General features: G+C 44.2%; 1 protein-coding gene across 3 annotated transcripts in view; it reads left to right on the forward strand.

Annotated features, from left to right (window-relative positions):
• The first annotated feature begins 3,189 nt into the window (after positions 1-3,189).
• The window catches only part of TMEM260 (transmembrane protein 260), a 34,708-nt gene continuing 17,743 nt past the window's right edge, over positions 3,190-20,154 (forward strand). For 2 of the 3 annotated variants that reach the window (XR_009744957.1, XM_061462582.1), the window contains exons 1-3: positions 3,190-3,550; positions 8,407-8,438; positions 9,202-9,353. Coding sequence is in view for 2 of the 3 variants with exons in the window: in XM_061462582.1 (XP_061318566.1) it covers positions 3,382-3,550; positions 8,407-8,438; positions 9,202-9,353 (353 nt within the window). In the remaining variant the exon portion in view is untranslated. The remainder of the gene's footprint in view (positions 3,551-8,406; positions 8,439-9,201; positions 9,354-20,154) is intronic. The other variant, XM_061462581.1, reaches the window with a different exon arrangement.

A 20,154-nucleotide genomic window follows, 5' to 3' on the forward strand; every position in this document is an offset into this window, starting at 1 on the left:
AGTAGGAATGAAAACAGTGAAAAAATATCTGCCTGGCTATGATAAAACAAAAAAAAAAAGAGGGTCTACATGTCCTTCTAGTGTTGGTCAGACCCCTGGGTCATGCCTGGGGAAGAAGGGGGAGTCAAATCTCATGAATTAATAGATTTCTGCTTACAGAGAAAAATGTAAATGCACTCTCTAAAGCATTTGTACCGACATAAAGTGTGTCTGTAATCCTGGCCTTTGAAACCGGTGGTAGTTATTCAGTAATATAAAGGCTGTTGTGAGCCTGCCCTACCATATTACAGAAAAGTACTTTGTCACTGGCACCCTAAAAGTTTCAGTTTCTGCATGACAAAGATATAAAACGACTTGCAGGACAATTAAAGAACAGTTTGTCCTGAACATATTATTACCAGACATTCTTCCACATTTCGATATTTGCCTTTAAATTGCTACCTCCCCCATCAATATAATTGTAATTAGTCATGGTTAACATTTGTCTTTGGATGCTTTTTCCAAGTTAAATACAAAGAAAGAAAAATACTGCAAAGAAGAAAGCCACAAGTCGGACAAAGAGCCTTGCCCCCAGCCTGCTTTCACACACAGACTGTGCACTTTGCTGCTAAAATTACATTTTACCATCCCCAACGGGTGCGGAGAACAATGACCCCTCTCATTACCATAGTGGCAATGGCTGGTGGAGGATTGTGACATATCTTTTTCTTCTCCCCAGTGAACATTAGCCAATAACAGCAGAAACCTGCCAATGAGTTGAGTTTTTTGAAGCTCACTTGGTCACCGCAGAGCCAAGTGGTTGCCTTCTGGATAGAAGGCAGCCACGTGCACCCAGCTGGTATTCAGCCAGTGTTTATACCCTCAAACACCAGTTCCTTCAAGCAACCCAATTAACTTCTGAGCGGGTTGCAACTTCAGCTTCTTTTACCAACCCTGTACATACTGGCTGGAGCATGTGAAAAGACCTTCCCTAAATTCCCTTAATATCTTTCTTGGGTTTGGCTCATGCCCTTTCGGGATTTTTTTGCCAGCTGTTTCAAAATGTTCCTTCAGCACCAGCTTCTCCAGTCCCCAGAATATGATGTACGCTTTTTCAGTCGTGTCAACCCCTAATTGTGCTCTTTTTTTAATAAATGCAAACCTAATTTTCTAACTTCTCCACTTAGATCTAATCCATAAGGCTGTTTATTATCCTAGTTACCCTTTTCTATACCTTTTTCATTTGTATTCAAAAGCCTTTCTATAATCTGTCTCAATTCTCCAGGTATGGCCTCTCCGCTCTTTTGTACAATCCCATAATGATTTCCACGGATGTGTTTTAGTCTTCTATCGATAGGTCTCAGGATGCTATTTGCCTTCCTTAACTACTCCCACAGCGGGAATCGCTGCTTTTAATATTCTAAACACTGACAACTTCAATCCTTTTCCTCCCCAGCATCTCGTGTAACCCCATTCAGGGCATTAAACTGTATTATCTGTGTACTGCCACGCCTGAACATGGACCTGTGAGGCAGCCAGAGCATGGCGAGGTGGCTGTAGCCTGTGCCCATGGGTGGGCCTTGCACCCCACACAGCACCCACCCTGCTGGCACTGGCTCCAGCAGCTGAAAAGGAGCTGCTCACCTGGCCGAGAGCAGGCAAAAGGCACTGAGCCCAGCTGGGAGCATCGTGGTTAAAATATATTTCACCACATTGCGTGGGCTGGGGCAATGCCAGGCACAGCTACAGGTTGGGCAGAGAAGAGATTCAGAGCAGCCCTGTGGAGAAGGACTTGGGGGTGTTGGTCGATGAGAAAATGAACATGAGCCGGCTTCAGAATGTGCTTGCAACCCAGAAAGCCAACCGTATCCTGGGCTGCATCAAAAGGAGCGTGACCAGCAGGTCGAAGGAGGTGATCCTGCCCCTCTACTCTGCTCTTGGGATACCTCACTTGGTGTATTGTGTGCAGTTCTGGTGTCCTCAGCATAAAAAGGACATGGAACTGCTGGAACAAGTCCAGAGGAGGGCCACGAGGATGATCAGGGGACTGGAGCACCTCCTGTATGAAGACAGGCTGAGAAAGTTGGGGCTGTTCAGCCTGGAGAAGAGAAGGCTGCCTGGAGACCTCATAGCAGCCTTCCAGTATCTGAATGGGGGCCTATAGGGATGCTGGAGAGGGACTCTTCGTCAGGCACTGCAATGATAGGACAAGGGGTAACGGGTTCAAACTTAAACAGGGGAAGATTACATTGGTTATAAGGAAGAAGTTCTTTACTGTAAGGGTGGTGAGGCACTGGAATGGATTGCCCAGGGAAGTTGTGAATGCTCCATCCCTGGCAGTGTTCAAGCCCAGGTTGGACAGAGCCTTGGGTGACATGGCTTAGTGTGCAGTGTCCCTGCCCATGGCAGGGGGTGGAACTAGATGATCTTAAGGTCCTTTCCAACCTTAACTATTCTACGCTTCTATGATTCTATATCTTCATAAGTGATCTGGATGATGGGATCAAATGATGAACCCTGGATGAAGTTTGCAGATGATACCGACCTCAGTGGGAAATGGATGCTTTGGAAGGGAGAGTCACCCCGCAAGACAACCTAGGCAGGCTGGAAGAGTGGGCTAACAAGAACCTTATGAAGTTCAACAAGGACAAGTGTAAGTCTTGCACCCGGGTAAACACAATCCAAGACTGCAGCACTGGCTGGGATCTACCCAGCTGGGGAGCAGCTCTGTGGAAAGGTAACTGGGCGTCCGCTGGACAACAAACTCAGTAGGCAGGCACAGTGTGCAGCTGTGGCAAAGAAATCTAGGAGGATGCTGGGTTACATCAACAAGGACATCACCAGCAGAGATAAAGATGTCATTGTCCCATCTACTCAGTGCTTGTCAGGCCACACCTGGAATACTGTGTTCAGTTTTGGTCCCCACTATATAAAAAAGTGAGGACTGGCTGGAGAAAGTCCAGAGGACCACACAGATGATCCAAGGACTGGGAAGCCGTGTGAGAGGGCTGGGTTTGTTCAGCCTGGAGAAAAGAAGGCTCACAGGAGACCTCATCCCCAGGTCCCGCTGGGGAGACTACCTCGGACAGGCGGGGAAACCCGCTCCCCGCTCCCCCGCCGCTCCGCGGTGGTTTCGCCCCGCCCCACCCCACCCCGCGCAGTGGTCCCGCCCGGACGCGGTACCGAGGGGTGCACTCCTCCGTCCCGCCCTCTTCGGCTGTACCAACTACTCACAGCGGAGGGAGTGGAGGGACGGGGGGGGTCGTGCTGAATCGCCCCATCGAGCCCACGGCCTCACGTGTTCCCTATCCGAGCGCCGTTGTGGCGGGTGCTCCCGGGAAGCAGCCCGGGGGGCGCGGGAAGGCGAGCGGGGCGGGGCTGCTCCCCCCGCGGGTGGGTGGAATGGCACGGCCCGCCAGTCCCGCGCGGCCGAACCCGGAAGGCTCTGCGGCGCACATGGGCGCGGGGGCCGGTGTTGGGGCGGGCGGTGCAGCCGCCGGTGCGCTGGGCGCTGCCGTGGCGGCTCTCTACATGGCCACGCTGCCGCCTGCCCTGCCCGGCGGGGATGCGGGTAACGTACCCAGCGGGGAGGTGGCGCCAGGGGGACCCTCACCCCCGTAGGGGCTGGTGCATCGCGGTCACGCTTCGTATGTATGGGAGGGCTGAGCTCTTAGGGGCTAGCGCATCGCTGTTAACACATAGGGTTGGGGTCATCCCGTAGGGTTTTTCCCCATGGGGGCTGCTGTGTCGTTGTCACCCCGTAGGATTGCTCATCCCATAAGGTTGCACGTCCTGATAGGCACTGGTCAGTTGCAGTCACTCTGTGGGGTGCTCACCTCGTGAGGGCTGGTGCATTATGGGCACCCTATAGCGGAGGGCGAAGCCCTAGGGGCTGGGGCATTGCTACTTCCCTCATGGAGTGCGCCTCCCACCGAGACTGGTGCATCGCAGTCACACTTCGGGGGACACATCGTGGGAGACTGGTGCCCTCTGGCCACCCTATGTGGCCTCTCCCCCGCCGTTTGCTTTGCAGCAAATAGTTTGATGAATTTGAGCTTTACAGCAAATGGGTTAGAGTCAGGGCCCTGGCCACAGCTGGTGGTGTCAGAAGGCATGTGTGGCATCCTGCCAGATGTGTATCACTGCTCAGGCTGCAGCTTTCTCTTTTTAATGGAGTAGGTACCTGGTACACTTTTGTTTCGTATCCCAGAAGAGCACTGAGTGGGTCTGGTTTAACTCTTGCTTCTCAGCCAGCGCTGATTTCAGACCCAAGCTGCACATAAAATTCCATATAAATAAGTGGGCTTTTAATGGCTGCATGTATTTTACAGCTCTGGCACGTGTGGAGAGAGATCCCATATTTTAAAAGCAACTCTTTAAAATCTGCTGTTAGTTTTTGTTTAGAGCTACATGAAAGATACTACTACTTGGTAAGCATAGAGTGGTTTTGTCTACCTGGGTTTAAGGCAGTGTGTATTCAGCGTAGCTCTTTAAACACATGTAAAGTTGAGCAGTGATTCAATTGGGGGTTATTTGATTTAAAAGTAACAGGACAGAGCTGTGTTTGCATTACACCAAGCTTGTCCTGGTTAGTTGGCTCTTGAAGATGCAGCCTTGTCCATTTTCCCGGTTCCCGTGTTTGGATCAGAGGGACCCTGTTGTCAGAGCTGTGTTAAAAGAATTTATTTTTAAAGCTTTTCTCCACAGAGCTTGTGTCCCCTGTTCCACATGAGGTGTGCAAGCACAATTGCTTAGGCTGGCTAGTATGCACCCCAATGGCTTTTATTTCAGCTCCTGAGTTTGTAAAAGGGCTGGCTTTCCTCCTGCTTTTATGGGTTAATTTGCAGTGATGAATATATTTACAGTTAGTCCCATTTTATTTTTTAAAGTACTCTGATGGGAAAGAGAATGAATGTACAGGGTGTGAGTGCTCTGAACTGTTTGTGCTGTGTGAAACCTGGTTTTTAATTGTCCTTGAGCTTGGGTTTTGCCTCCAGGATGCAAATAACCGTTAGCACCCTTTACAAAGTGAGATGTGGGTTCTCCTTATGAAGTGATGAATCAATGCAGGGTTTGTTCCTTGCTTGATGTGAGTTGTACTGGTAGATACAGTGAGCAGCCAAGCAGGGCAGGCATGGGTTCACCCTGCTTTCCCTAGTTTATTGTGGTTATTTTATCTCATTTTGGAGGCAGGACAAGGATGCTCTTTCCCTAATTTCCAAAGGCATCCTGATTCTTCCTCACACAGCAGCAGTGTGTATAGAAAGCAATGTGCAGCTTGCTTCACCCCTCTGTTAATAACTTTTGTCAGAGGTATCAAGGACACAAACTAGATGTGTGCTGCAAATGGGCACAGCAGAGAGATGCCGTGGGAGTGCCCAGACTGGGGACTGGATGCTTTAGCAGGCTTCCAGAAACTCATGTTATTGGGAATTACATTAAAGGAAATTTATCAGGACGGTGTCCCCCACTTAGCCCCATGAGCTCACTGTCTCTCCTTATTTGTGTTTGGTTTTTTTTGGCTCCACATTTTCTCCTAATTCAGCTGCCTGAGTTGTATGTCTTTACTGGAGCTGAACAGACAGGCTCGTCCCCACTGTCCTCTTGTGCTTGTCCCAGCCAGCAGCCACCCTGTTGCATTGTGTTTAGGCTTTTTTGGTTTATTCCCCTGGTTTCTCATGGTCCATGGGATGCTCCAGCGCTGCTGCCTGGCTGGAGTCCCCTGGAAGTTGTCTGCACAGCCCTGCTCAAGGCGATTAACTTGCCTGTGCCTGAGCACAGAGCTCAGACTTTCACCTTCAAAAGCACTGAAGCTACTTGTGTGAGTAAAGAGGTGCTTAAGGATTTGGTCTATCAGCTTTCAGGCAGGGAGCCTATTATTTTGTTTTATTTTTAAGCTATCTGTATACTTTTTAATTGTTCCTGAAGTTTGCAGTAATCCAAAAGTGTAAAGGCAATAGGTATTTTCATTGGCAGCTTTCTCATCTTACTTAGTGTTGTAACAAAGAAATGAGAGAATGAATTCTAGTTCAGAAACATCTGCAGGTGTTTAAACAGCTTATAAAGGGATCAAATAAAAAAAAAAACCTAAATTTTCTCTCTGATGTTTTAGACATCAGCTGCCAAACTTGATGGGGTTAAATCAGTTTTCAGGCAGTGTTGGGCCTGTTGAACACCTTTATTGTGGAATCAAGCTGCACAGTCTGAAACATATTTACACCAAGATTATGCAGGAATAAACTCTTCAATTTGAGCCAGCATGTAGAGATGCTGACAGTCATTTTCTGTTGCAAGAAATACACTGAAATCAAATTTGTGGATGCTGTAGTCTTCCTCTGTGTGTTTTGTTGTAGAATCACAGAATGGTTTGGGTTGGACGGGACTGTAAAGACCATCCAGTTCCTGCCATGGGCAAAGACACCTTCCACTAGACCAGGTTGCTCCAAGCTCCATCCAGCCTGGCCTTGAACACTGCCAGGGATGGGGCAGCCACAGCTTCTCTTGGGCAATTTAATAATTTAATTTATTTTTGTCATTTAATAATAGCACTATGTACTTACATAGCCTGTGGAGGCTGTAAGTGATACCCAGGTATGTGGGTGGGATATAGAGAATTAACCTTATCTGAAGTGGTGGGTGTTGAGTTCCTCTTGGTTTTCCCAGTGGAATTCAGCAGGCTTACAGTCTGGGAGCTTATTTTTGCAGGCTTTCTTACTTTTTTCCCCTTAATTCTTGGGAGGCAAAATTGTGCTGTTGGCTTTCAAAACCTGGCAATGGCATCCACCGGTATTCCTTTTTTCCTGCAGCTTTCTGGTTGGTGCGTGTCTATGTTGCTTTGGAGTTGTTCTTGCCTGTGATATGAACCAATATCATAGCAACATGCATGAACCTGAACTTACTCTTTAGCCATTTTAGGTGTATATGCAGCTATATTTCAGGAGGACTTAAATGAAGGTGAAGCCATGCCTGGCTTGGGAACAGCATCCCCACAATGCAGTGACATTCACCATGAGGTGCTCACAGAGCAGTGCATGCTGGCATGCCAGGAAATCCCAACAATGCCGAGTTTAGGGTTTCCTTTACTAGCGTCATCTTTTGCTGTGTGCAGGGGGATTGATGGCTTCCCAACCTCACCGTGCCCTAGGAACATTGGAGCTACTGAACACTAAAAGGGTCAGTTAGGGAGGGATGTTTTTCCCGTTGCATCCACTTTTTCAGGGCCATCTTGCAGGAGGTTGAAAGTTTCCACAAATAAAGTAGCAATAAAAATAGGTGTCATTTGGAAGTGTGGTAAAATCCACATCTGAAAGGCTTTTGTGCAGAAGGCTGCAGGGCATTGTGCGGGGCACTAGCTGTAATTTGCCAACAGCAGTAGTAGGTTGACTTGCATCTTCTTTCTAAAATATACTGTTTGCTGTAATGCCAAGATTTAAAGCTGCCATTTGTACAGTCCTCCTTTTCATTCGATGGTAATGACATAATAATGTGTAGAAATGTAAAGTATTTTTAATTTAGCATTTAAAGCCAAGGCACCCTTCACTTTGTATATTTACCATCTAACAATGGGACAGAGCTACCACAACCTTGGCACTTACAAAATTGGCAGGACCAGTGAGGGCAGGCTCTGCAAAATAGTATGATGAAATGTGAGGGAAGAAGCAAAACCAGCAGTAATTTTTAACTTTTTTTCCTTTTGGCTCATCCCTGAATGTGTTGTGCTTATTGAATATATTTTGTATATGCTGTTCAGGAGTGTTGCAAAATGCTTCAGTGTCAAGTGCTCTAAAAATGCCAAGTATTATTAACTGTTATGCTATCATAGGTCTTTTTGTAGGAATTATCTGGCCTGCTATAAAATACAAACAAAATGCAGAACCTCAGTGGTGTTTCTAATGGGAGCAGCTGCTGGATGCAGCAGCTACTGACAGGTAAAAGAGTAACTTGTGAAGCAGAAGCTGCAAGAATTGCTTTTAGCATCAAGGGAGAGCAGCGTTCCCAAATACACAGATGCAGATTTGCGCAATCAATGATGACATTTTCCCTCTTTGAAACTATAAGCTGTGGGGGTTTTCTTAAGCATTGCAAACCGTAGTGCTTGAAAGTTACTGAGTCAATTGGTTTTAAATTAAAAATACGCACAAATGTCTGCCTTTTGAGTATCTCAGGCCATTCTTTACCCAAGCTTACCTATACATTCACTTATCTGTTCATGAAAGTCTCGCGAAAACATACAAAAGATATTTTGTGCAATGACATCAGAGGGAGAAAATATTCTTAGAAAATTTCATGCTGTTAAATCTCTACAGATTTACAGTTTTATCCAGTCAAATTAATGCAAAACCCCAATGCAAGCATTTGGATTTTGAAAACTTTGGAGGAGTGTCATTTCCTAATAGTAATTATTGGTTTTACATTATTTTTTCACAGGGGAGCTGATCACAGCCGCATATGAGCTTGGAGTAAGTATTAGTTTTATTGTTTAATCAATGCTCTCATTAACAGTTTTAGGAATTAAGGAAGTTTAATTAAGCATGGAGTAAAGTAGATTAATTTATTTTCAAACCACAGTTTTTACTAACTTATAAGTACAGCACGCGACAATTTACTGCAAGTTTTAAATCCAATTAAACTAAATTATAAAGCAAAGGCTTTACTGTATATACAGTAGCTGGCTTATTATCAACCCAAATTTTGTATAAGCTGGGGAGAATAAAATAAATCGGGTTAACAATTTTAATAAGTTTTATTATTTAATAAACTTTATTATGGTGCATGATCCCTTTAGGCAAGACCTTAGGACTGTCAGCGCGGTGGTAATCCGATAGCAGTGTGGTCTTTCAACTTGCTAACCAATAAAATAGTTGAGAAGCTGCTTTTTTTTCTAAAAAAAAAAAAGAAAAAAACAGAAAAAAAAAAAGAAGAAAAAAAACAGCTGCCTTTTGAATGACCCTAATATACTGTGAACCCAAACAAGGAGCCCTTTAAGGCATGCTAATGAAACGTGGCACCTCCTTTTCTCGCTTCCTCATTATTATGGGTGAGGCGTGGAGCCAAATCCACTAAGGAAAAATACTTGTGGAGTAAAATTGGTACAAGAGGATGGGTCAGGGAGAGACAACACTTGGAGATCCCTGGCTCCTGCCGCTGGACCCCAGTGTGCTGCTCTCCTTTTGATTTTGTGGCATTTCACCCCTTTTCAACCCTTTATCTATCTGTCCATAGGTCGCCCACCCTCCCGGCTACCCCCTGTTCACGCTGCTAGCCAAGCTGGCAATGGGGCTGCTGCCTGTCGGCTCCTCTGCCTTCCGAGTCAATCTCCTCTGCAGCTTGTTGGGAGCAGCTGCCGCTTCTTTGCTTTTTTACACGGTTTTCAGGTAAAGTCATTGAGGATGTTTATTCGTTGGTGTGATGCTGGCAGGGTGCTTCCCAGTTGGCTCGGGATGTTTCCAAAGGCTCCCTGTGTTCCCCTCTGGCCTTTGGACTAGCATTTCCCCTCCTCCCTTTCCAGCTGCAATTGGTTCCTCTGATCAACCGAACGGCAGTTTAATCTGAATCTGACCTTCTTTCCTGCACAAAAGGTCCCTCTTTCTTTTCTTTCTGTTAAATAATAATAATAGAAATAATAAAAAGTGCGCCTTTTCCCTTACACAGACATGACAGGTTGTTCAGGCTCATTATCACAAATCACCACTCGGTTTAACTAACCAGAACTAATGAAGTTTGTCGTTCTCGAAAGATGCAGATGGTCTGTTTAAATTAACAGGATGAGCTTCACCTATCGGGATACCATGAACTTGGTTTAATTGCAGCTCCTGGCGGAGGTGGATGGGCAGTTGCCTGCCAGTGGTACCCAAGGACCAGGGAGACCATCAGTGCCAGCCGCTTTCCTCCGGCGTAGGTGCAGTGTAGTAGGGGACTGGCCAGAGCCCATCTGTATTCTCTGGACCTCTAACCTTGGGAGGAAAGGGAACAATCGGGATGTGCACGTGGTTGGGGGTTTTGTTAACCCTGCTCGTCTTTGATGTGCAAGTTCTGGCTGCTCTTAACCTCAGCCTGACCCATATTTGAGAGGATTATTGCAACCCGCACAAACAATTTCTGATGTTCTTTTGCAGGGAAAATAGTGCACATTTTGAAGCAGCAAACGGTGAAATCTCATGTTGTCAGGGTGCTTTGGGATGAGACGGGACGCTTCCTTACTGAGATTATTTTGACAAGCCCTTTTCTCCCCCCGTTTCCAGAGCTGCATCACCCCTTGGGGAAACCTCCCCAGAGAGTGAGAGCAACCTGGAAATAAAAGCAGGAACAAATTGGGGGGGCAGATCCTGCACAGCCGAAGAACCCTGAGCTCACTCAGTCTTTCGTTTGCAGTGTGCATTTGTCTGGGTGCATCTTTCTCTACTGAAGAGAAGTTGCTTTTTGCACATCTCCTTTCATGTAGCACTGCATCAGCTCCAAAGCACACCTATTGGAATTACTTAATTCCTTGGTATTCCTATAGGCATTTAAAGTGGTTGCTTTTACTGTTGGGTAATACATGTAATTAAGTCAGTGTTATTTAATTTAATATCCTGTATTTTACAGTGTATTTGGGGGGCAGGAAGTGGCGCTGCCCTCCCATGCACAGTGCCAGGCGCAGCTTTGGATCACGACTCCTTTTGATTATATTAAAAACTCCCGCAAGGAGTTGCTAAAGGTTTTGAATATTTGGTTCTGATTATTTATTTTTTTAATGACAGTTATTCATGTTATTACAGTTACTGTGAAGATCTGCCCTGCTCTTTAGTTTTAGCTGCAGTGTGTTCCTTATGTGCTCATTTTGTGCCTGTGAAATTAAGCAGTCGTCGCGTTAGAGAAACAAGAATACAGGAGAGAAATGGTGGGCTAAATTGGGGAATTATTTTTACACTTCCAGAGGTTCAGGGTTTTTTTTTTTGTTATTTTTTAATTGGATTTGAAAGATGTGGCTTCCGTCAAATTTGAAACGTGCACGAAAGAGCGGAAAACTGGGAGCTGAGAGATGATAGAAACTATTATGACTTACAGAAAATTATAGATAGAAGGTACTGACAGGATCAGTCTAGCAGCGATTTATTTTTTTTTTTAATTAATTGTAAGGTATTGGGGGCCAGTTTTATTTCTAAATTACAATGTTACATTTTTTCTTTTATGTGCTTAAAATTGATATATTTTTTATGACACTTCATGCAGAAAAAAAATATTTTCTTTCTATTACCATCTACTTGAAAAAAAAATCTCTCCGAAAGTCCTTACTGGCACCATCTGTGCGAAAGCTGCAACTATCTGAAAACGACATGTTTCGGTTTTAACCGGGCTTGTGCGTACTCGCAAAGGATCTAAACTGGTCTGTGAAATCTCCCCCACATTTTTGTGTTTTAATTAAAATTTAGCTGATGGGATGACTCTTGTGAGGTACCAAAGGAAAAATGGAAAAATAAGCACCTGCTCCTCTTGCCATATGGAATGTGGATGCTAATATGAAAATATGTAGATGTTAGGAATACAAATAATTGATGAAGTACACATCCTTTGGGAGCAACACGGTTCAAGTGGCAAATCTTTCTCTTCAAACAATAGCCACCCTTCAGCCGGGAGGAAGCCATCTCTATGGTAATGGGGCTGACGCTGCCCTATTGATCTAGTGGAAGAAGACATTGTACAATGTCAGTTAGGTTGTTACAATTTCATTTGTCGTCTGACCTGAACTTAACCTCTAAAACCTTTCTTTTCTCCCCACCAGCCAGGCAGGGTTGCTGTTTACCCTGGGCATCCCAGCATCCCCGTACAGTAAATCTCTCCCCTTTTTTTTCCCCCTGTTGACTCTTTTTGTTTAAGAGGCATTTCCTGAGTTTATTCCTTGGGAGGACAGAACAATTTCTTTGCTGCGTAAGGAAAGTCGCAGTTTCCTCCAAGGCTGGGTGGTGTTTGGGATGTTATGGCGTGTGTGAGATTAGGATCAAGTTTATTCCTTAAACAGATTTCTTCTCTGCCAGGTGATGGCTGGTGGGATGCTCTGTATAGGCACTGCTGGAATTGATAGGAAGCAACCCCAGCATCTTGTTTGTTTATTAATTTTATTATATTATTAATTTCATTATATTATTTTTTTAAGCCTGGATTGTGCTTCTTAAAACAAAGTTATGTCTAATGGCATTGATGCAAAAAGCCCTTTTATCAGTAATCCAGACTGTCGCTGAACGAGCAGTTTACTCCTTTGAATTAGTTCTCAAATATGGGGTTTTTCCACCCCCTCCGCACAGTCTTAATAAATTGCTTGTAATTATCATAAAATGGCATTTACAAAGAGTTTTCTTGGACTGCTTGTAACTGAGGCAAATAATTCATCTTTGCTTTGAAAGAGGGGAAAGCTGCTTTTATGTTTTTAGGACACAGCAAGTGCAGCTATAGGATTGTTTCTTTAAACAACTATTTATTTGTTTTACTGTGGGAGGCAAAGCATAGCAAGTTTACAAAGTAAACCAATTATCTTCTTGTAATATGATTGCCAAGGTGTCATTTTCTGCACAGATGATGCATTCTTTGCATTCTCTGTTGCAAAGAGAACTAGGATGCTTTCCCCAGCTTTAATGTGTTGTTTTTTTTTCTGAATGTATACCTTTCGTAGCTTGGCTGTTCTGCTGTATCTAAATACACAAAGCTAATTTATTGCAGGGGCAGTAGTGGAATAGGTGGTGTCGTTGCCCATACTTGTAGTAAGTTTTTGCCAGCTTTATTCTGGCTGAGTTGCACATGGGGTTTTGAGAGGGAGGAAATTGTTGCATTAAATTAAGCTGTTCACACCCCTTCGGTTGCTGTTCTGGGTATCCTGTGGAGTTTTGGACTAATATATGTATATTTATATATGTATATACTCCCTGTCCCCCCAGACCTTCCAAACAACACTCTGTGGATGTATGTGAAAACTGGAGCCAACTCTTCTCCCAGTGCCAACAAAAGCAAGTGTTAAGTGCGTTGTATAACGAAATCATTAAAATGACTTCATCATTTTGAAGTCATCGGAATGTTTTGGAAACGGCAATTGACCATTCTGATGGCTCTGAAGTTTCTTGCTCCAGTGATGTGTGTCCTGGAGTTCTCATGGGAAGGTCCCTGGGAAGGACCAGGCATGTTGGGGCACCGGGAGTATGTGTCACCTTCATGGCCATCCCCAGAGGGTCTGATGCCTGCAGCAGGTGGGGGAGTATTCCGTATCCTGTGTGGTTCGTGGGTTTGTTGGAACAGGAGCCATCCCCAAACAGTTTGGCTCCTTTTTTTGGGTGGCGGTTTGGGGAAGATGGAGGGATGAGAGAGGAGCGCTCCTGCCTGGCATGATGGTGCCCACTCGACTGTAGCGGGAAATTCAAAATCAGGCTTTGGGGAAGGAGGAATATCCTTACAGGGCATATTTGGATTTTTCCAGATTACAGGTTATCACCTCTGTAGCAATGTGAAGATCTTGTCTGTTTCAGAAGCAGCTGTGCTTAGTAACAAGTAGTTACGAAGTTTTAGGAGGAAGAGAAGAAAGGAAGGTACTCAAGTGTTAATGTCCTTTTAGAAGAATATCTACCATCTCTGGCTAATTGATCATATGGAGTTTATATTTTTTTCCCCTTGTCCCCATAATAAACTGACACTGAGTTCAGTCTGTTTGAAGACATTACCAAATCTGTTAATTTGCATTTTGCTCTAAAGGAGGCACATTAGGCTGCAGTAACTCTTCGTTTTGAAGGGGGGGAAAGCAGGGCAAAAAAACTCCCTTTTTTTTTTTTTTAAAGACTGAAGAGTCTTTTCTGACAGCTAGTCAGAGTTAGAATTAGTTCAAGGAAATGTTAATAATGCACTGCCTGGCTTAATCCCTTTGATATCACCAGGTATCCTCCTGTTCATGGGTTAATTGCTTTAAAAGCGGAGGCAATATTCTGAGCGGTGGGCCGCTTCACCTTTTCACAGCTGTTACCATTGAGTGACAACTAAATCCCATGTGTAAGATGAGGAAGAGCTCAATCTCCAATTGGGAGAAAATTTATGTAAACCGCAATCCCTTCAGAATGTGCGGAAGTCACAGACTTTCTTGATTTACTCTGCTTTTCCCAGAAAGCTCCATTGTTCCCTTCCCTAAGTCCCATCAACCCTTTGTAGCAGAATATCACAGCGGCGGCAGATAGCTTGAAATATATAAATGCTATCATAGCTCTGATTAATAGTGGCGCTTATGAGTCAAGTCTGATAACGGAGCAGCTCTCCACTCAATTTCAGATACCGCTAATGGAATCTGTCTCCTGCAATTGTAATGTGAGAAGGGCTAATTTGCCATGGAGCTTGGAGCTGTCACCAGCCGGGGATTGGGGGGTCAGATGGGAGCTGCCAGGTTTTTGCCCTGCAGCTTGTATCTCTCGCTTTGAATAGCGCAGCCCCCTGCCTGCCAGGGAGCTGATAGGCCGCCGGGGGGTTTATGCCACTCTGTACAATAGCGAAGGGCTGCATGGGCTGACTTGGTAATTGTGAAGCCAGCTCATTTTTATTTTATTTTATATTTTATTCTATTTTTTCTTTTTTTTTTTTTTTTTTCTCCTGCAGCTGCATAATTTCTAATAAGGGGTTTTAACAAATGTCAGATTAGGAAAAGTTTCTGCAATTACAAAAAAAAAAAAAAACTTATAAAACATTTAAATAGCTAAAGTCAGTTCCTACTGAGGGTTGGGGTTTTTTGGCTGCTGGAAGTAGGCACTGGTTATTACAGGCACCCGGGATAAAGGCGTACCTATTTTCTAAGGATTGTGAATCGAATAATGGGTCTAACTAATATATCCTTTCTGCTTGCAATGACACAGGGAGAGAAGTTCTCATTTTTTAATGGCTGGAAGCACAGTTTTTACAACTCACCATTTAGAAAGGTGTGAGTACGCAGTGATACCTATTACAGCAGCACAGCAGTTTATGCATTTTATCAATCTGTCATGAGTTGTTCCTCTCGTTGAACTGCTTTGGAATAGCTTGACAGGGAGGCATTGAACTTAATTACCAGACTTTATTGGGAAGAGGCTGTGGCAGGCAGGCTCCGCTCTGATGTGGCGGTGGTGGGAATCCAGGAGCGTGCAAGGTTTGAGGTTGGGAAGGCCTGTTCCTCATCCTCCTGCTGAGCCCTCACAAGGGGGCTCTTCCCATCTCTGGTGTCCAGACCTGCTAAGGTCCCCAGTGCCATCCCAGGGCACCTTGCTGCAGGTGCAGCTTGATTCTCGCAGCAAGAGGACACAAGAGGTGGCATGCAGGTTGCCTTCTGCACATCTTGGTGACATTCACAGGCCCGTATTTACCAGTGGGACAGGCAGGGACTCAATAGTGTCCTACAGAGGTGGTGTTCTTACTGGACATGTCCATTCCAGCAGGACATATGCAAGTGGGTGCAACCAGCTCCCCTTAGCCAAAATCCTCACTAGTTCATGACTTCTTAACTAGGCTGAACCATCCCCTCTTGAAGTAACGGTGTTTTATTAAAATAACTAAAAGGTGAAAAAGGTGAATAAGTCGTGTCAGTCCCTAGTTGGATGTGAGAGTGTATCAAGCAGAAACGACATTTGGTGCATGTGGTGAGCGGTGAGGATGCTGCCTGCTCACTCCCACCCCAAGGCATTGCGGGTCCATGGGAATGCTGAAGTTGTGTGATACTGAAGTCCTCTTTGACATGAAGGTCCTGCCCATTTGCTTGGTTTCTATTCTTTCCTTACAGCCTTGAAGACTCAACTGGGACCAGTGAGCCAAGCTATGCTCTCCTACCTCCTCCTCCAGCTCTGGGAGCGGAGGCTGCATGCAGGGCTTCAGTGGCTATTCAGCTGTAGGTCCTTGAGAAAGAATAAAATCTTGTTTGCTGGTCCTCATAGTACCTGTACCGTGTCAGGCTCTTCAGCACTGACAGTAAGAGAACCCCCCTTTTGTCTATTGAGTATGAATAAGAGGCAGGCAAACCTAGAGGAATGGAGGTTTTGGGGGATAATTGTTATTACTTAGGTCCTAAACTCATGTTTGGATTTTTGTGTTTTATTTTTTAAATAGTTACTCTATTTTGCCATCAATCCACATACACATACACTTAAAATTTATCTGTAGAAAGCTGTTCAGTCTTCTGAGTCCCATTCTTTTTAAGTGTACATCAAAAATCTGGTGTTTTTTATAGATCAAGTAAGTGAAACCTCTTAAGCTAAATTCAAAGTGTTGTATCTTTAATGCACTAGTCTGTTACACCATGAAATAAAAATACATTGAAGGAATATATCTTTGCTACTGCAAAGTGAAGTCCCAGCATGGCAGAAGCAGAAGTTGTTGGTTATGTCCCTGGAGCCTGTGCACGTGTACAGGGAACTGCCAACATCAGGGTCATTATCTGCAGGTGCAGGGAGAGACTTAAATTGAAAGACTCCATTAGTTAGTATATTAGAGGAGATTTTAAATAGCAGGAGAGTTTTTTCTTATTCCACTGACGAAAAATAAAAGATGTGAGTCTGAGATCAGCTACCGGTAAAGTTTTTGAGAGAACAGAAGGCGGAAATAACCAGCTTATTTCACTAGGTACAGATAGGTTTTCCAGTGTTTAATACATCAGCTTCAAATATAAAACGTTCCAGTTATCTTACTACTTTATGAATCCAGTGTGTCAAATATTGCGTTTAATGAAAACATCCTAACTAAATTCCTATTTCAAGCCATTTTTAGCTTTATACCAAGAATTTAATAAGTTTTTGCAAATTATTAAATATAAAAAGCCTGCCATGATTTTCTAAATGAAAAGTAAAATTGCTGATCAAGTTATTTGTTAAATACATATAGAGATAACCTGTGCTCTGGGTAACAGATAGTTTTACCAGACTTAAGGAGAAGATAAATTCTAGATCGCAAACTGATGTGTTTTAGTGATTTAGTGTGGTTTAGTGTCCCTGCCATTGGCAGGGGGGTTGGAACTAGATGATCTTAAGGTCCTTTCCAACCCTAACTATTCTATGATTGCCAGCAATGATAAGCTAAAAACTGTAATTGCAAAACCGGATTAAAATACCTAATTTCAGTTTTCCTGATTATTCCTGTAAACTCTTAATGAAAACCTGCAGCTAAAATATTTCTGATTAAGGCAAGTTTCAACTGCTTGTGTCTTTGGAGCTCAGGCCCAGCCACACATTTTTCTACTTGGGCGTCTGAAAAGGAAAACAAAATAATATTATTTTATATTTTTTCTAGTCTTTTCCTGTTATGTTTAGGGATGCCATGGGAAAATATTCCTCACACAGGACTGTGTGGCCTCTCCTTTGCTGACTGTTTCTATCCCTTCTGAGTGCGTTTTAAGATGATGGGAATTTCTGCTTGTGAACATAGGTTGGCTGACCGATAATAAGGGATCTTCTTTCCACTTGTTTTGTCTTGATAAGGCTTCCACATGCTTTGAGCAGATCTTGTCCCAAACTAATGATTTTGCAAACAAGCTGTTCCCTTGGTTTGTATTTTAAGATAAACAAGCCTGCAAGGCAGCTTTTATTCAAGCTCAGTGCTTCAGTCCTTCTCGAAGTGGGCCTGCTGGTGGTAACTGTAATACCCTGGGAGAAGTTAGGAAGACTTTCCCATTGTTGCATTGGCTGCAATTATTTTGTTCTTTCATGGGCTGATTTCTGCATCCTGAAGCTGTTCCGAGGGCAGGGTACTACTTTGAATGCTTTCTTCTAGGTGACCCTATTTTCCCAGGATCCTCCCTCCACCAGACAAAGCCTTACAGCAGGGTTTTGCCAACCTTTTGGTCTTTGTAAAGCCTCTGTTTTTGAGGAAGTCACTGCAGGGTAACTTTGTGCCTACACTGTATAGACAGATGAACACTGGATGGTTATTACCACGGCCATGGCTTCATTGTTGGCAACCCCTTGATCCTCTTGTTCCAGTCATCTGCTGTTTCTCATACCAGTTCCAAGACTGAAGGGAGCATGCTATCCTTCCTGCTCCCCAGAAGCAATGGAATAAAGCCCTCCTAGATGTTGTAGTGTAGATGAAGTGTTGTAGGAGGCTAACCTCTGTTGTCCATGCCTGAGTTGCTTTGTCATCTCCTTGGACTGTGTATGTTTGGGGCCATCTTGATGCTAAGGCAAGAGAGTTGCAGCACAGTGTGACTGCTGGAGAAGTCCAAGAGGCTGCCAGATACCAGAGTTCAGTAGTGCATGGAGATCCTCATGTCAATCAAAATGAGCAGTATAACTATGTTAGCACAGCTGCAAGGCAGGGTTGATTTAATTTAGCCACAGCATGACACTGACGTAGTTGCATAGGTTTCATTTCTTCTTGTCCTACCAGTGTTACTTTGCACTGTGAGTTGTTGCATTGGATGAACCTGATGGATGTGGGTGGTTTTTTTGCCAGCTGATCTTCATCCTTATCTGGATATACCTTCTCTGATCACTTCAAAGAGTGTTTCTTTCTGAACCAGCAAACTCATAAACTCATCATTTCCATTGCTGGTAGCAGAATCTGCAAAAATCTCTTGGTCTCCGGCTTGTATTTCCCAAAGCTACTGTCTTGATATTCTTCAAGAATGCAACACATTTCCATGTGTTTTTTTAACATCTAGGATACTTGTTGGAGCTTTATGCCGCAGCATGCTTTAACAAAGTAAGCTTAGCAGCCTGGCTTTCCCTCAAGTTTCACAGGAAACTAAAGGCAATGCCAGCTCTGTTGACAAACAGATCTGTGGACTGTTCTTAGTGCTGGATCCTGACCCTGCACTGCTTGGTGAGTGGAGGTGTCCTCTGTCGCACATAGCTGGGATAAGGCTTTAAGCTTTGGGTTTAGTAGCTTTTGCTTAAGCCTTATTTCATAGAACTTGAATCGCAGGTTTGAGACATTTTTGTTGAGGGGATGGGATTTCTTTCATCTTACTTGAACCTTAATGATATGCTGCGGTCTTTTCTGGGAAAGACAAGGAGAACTGGTAAATGATTGGGATGTTTGCCTAAAACACTGATTTTCATCTGAAGGTTTTAGGGAAGGTTGTTTTACCTTTTTTTACCTTATTTCCTTGCAAGAATTTCAAAGGGATTTACAAAGTTGTTTCTTTATAACTAAAAGTTCATGCTGTCTAAAAGGGTTTAGTCAAAACTTGGGGATGTTGTGTAGTGGGGTTTGTGTGTCAGGGGATCCCTTGGTTTTTAAATACACATGGCCGTGCTGCCCTTTCCTGCTTTTTTTCGTTTAGGAGCAGAAACCACTTCTGACTTAATTCCTGCAAACTCCATTGCATCTTTCCTTTTTCCTGTTCAGGTGCCACATCTTTCTCATAACAGAGAGAAGGAGAGCACAACCAGAGCCCTTGAGGCCGAGAACCTTGCCAGACAGGTCATACGTGTCCCATCTCTCCCTTGGAGGATACGGACTCCCGGCTGGCTTGGTGGCAAAAGCAGTGGAGCAGTATTCATGCCTGCAAATGCCTTTTCTATAGGCAATTATGTGGGTTTTGAAACATTATATTAATGCAGTGAGGGTCAGGTCTTACCGTGGAGAATTTTGTGCCAAATATCTGGACCTATGTTGAACCACAGTGAAGTTTAGAAGTTGGAAGAGTCCCCCATGGTGCCATGCATCAGTGAGCACAATGGTAGATTCTAGTGGTTTGCCTGATTTCCTACAGAAGAGGTTCCACATCACCTTTCTTCAAAAGCTTATAGGGTACTTTGCAGACACAGATTCGGTCTGAAACAGTTCCACCTTCTGTCAGTTGGGAATTTTCAGACTTATTTTCTCCTTCCACTGATTTTTCAAGACACCTTCCTACCATCTAGATGCTGAAGCTCTGTGTCATTCCGTGCTTGTCTCACTCTGGCCTTGGACACCTGAGGGTTTTCTTTTTTTCCAGTGTTAACTGAACAGCATTACTTCTTGCCCTCTAGCTACCTTCTCCTCCAACTGCACATCTCAAAATTCTTTACAAAGAAGATGAAAATCCTTAGTCCCATTTTGCAGATGCCTGGGGCAGCAGCAGTGGTGTGGCTTGCCCCAGACTGTCTGATATCAGTGGCAGAAGGATGAATAGAGACATAGTCTTCCTGAGTCCTTATGCCAGTCCCCTTCTCCCCATGGACCCTGCGTCCCATTTTTAATGGATTAAAAATTCCAGTTCTGACTGTGCAAGTC

This window comes from Pezoporus flaviventris, unplaced genomic scaffold (genome assembly GCF_033815535.1).
Source record: "Pezoporus flaviventris isolate CSIRO_AGI_PZ_B2104156 unplaced genomic scaffold, CSIRO_AGI_Pfla_v1 ptg000035l, whole genome shotgun sequence".
Classification (NCBI taxonomy): domain Eukaryota; kingdom Metazoa; phylum Chordata; class Aves; order Psittaciformes; family Psittacidae; genus Pezoporus; species Pezoporus flaviventris.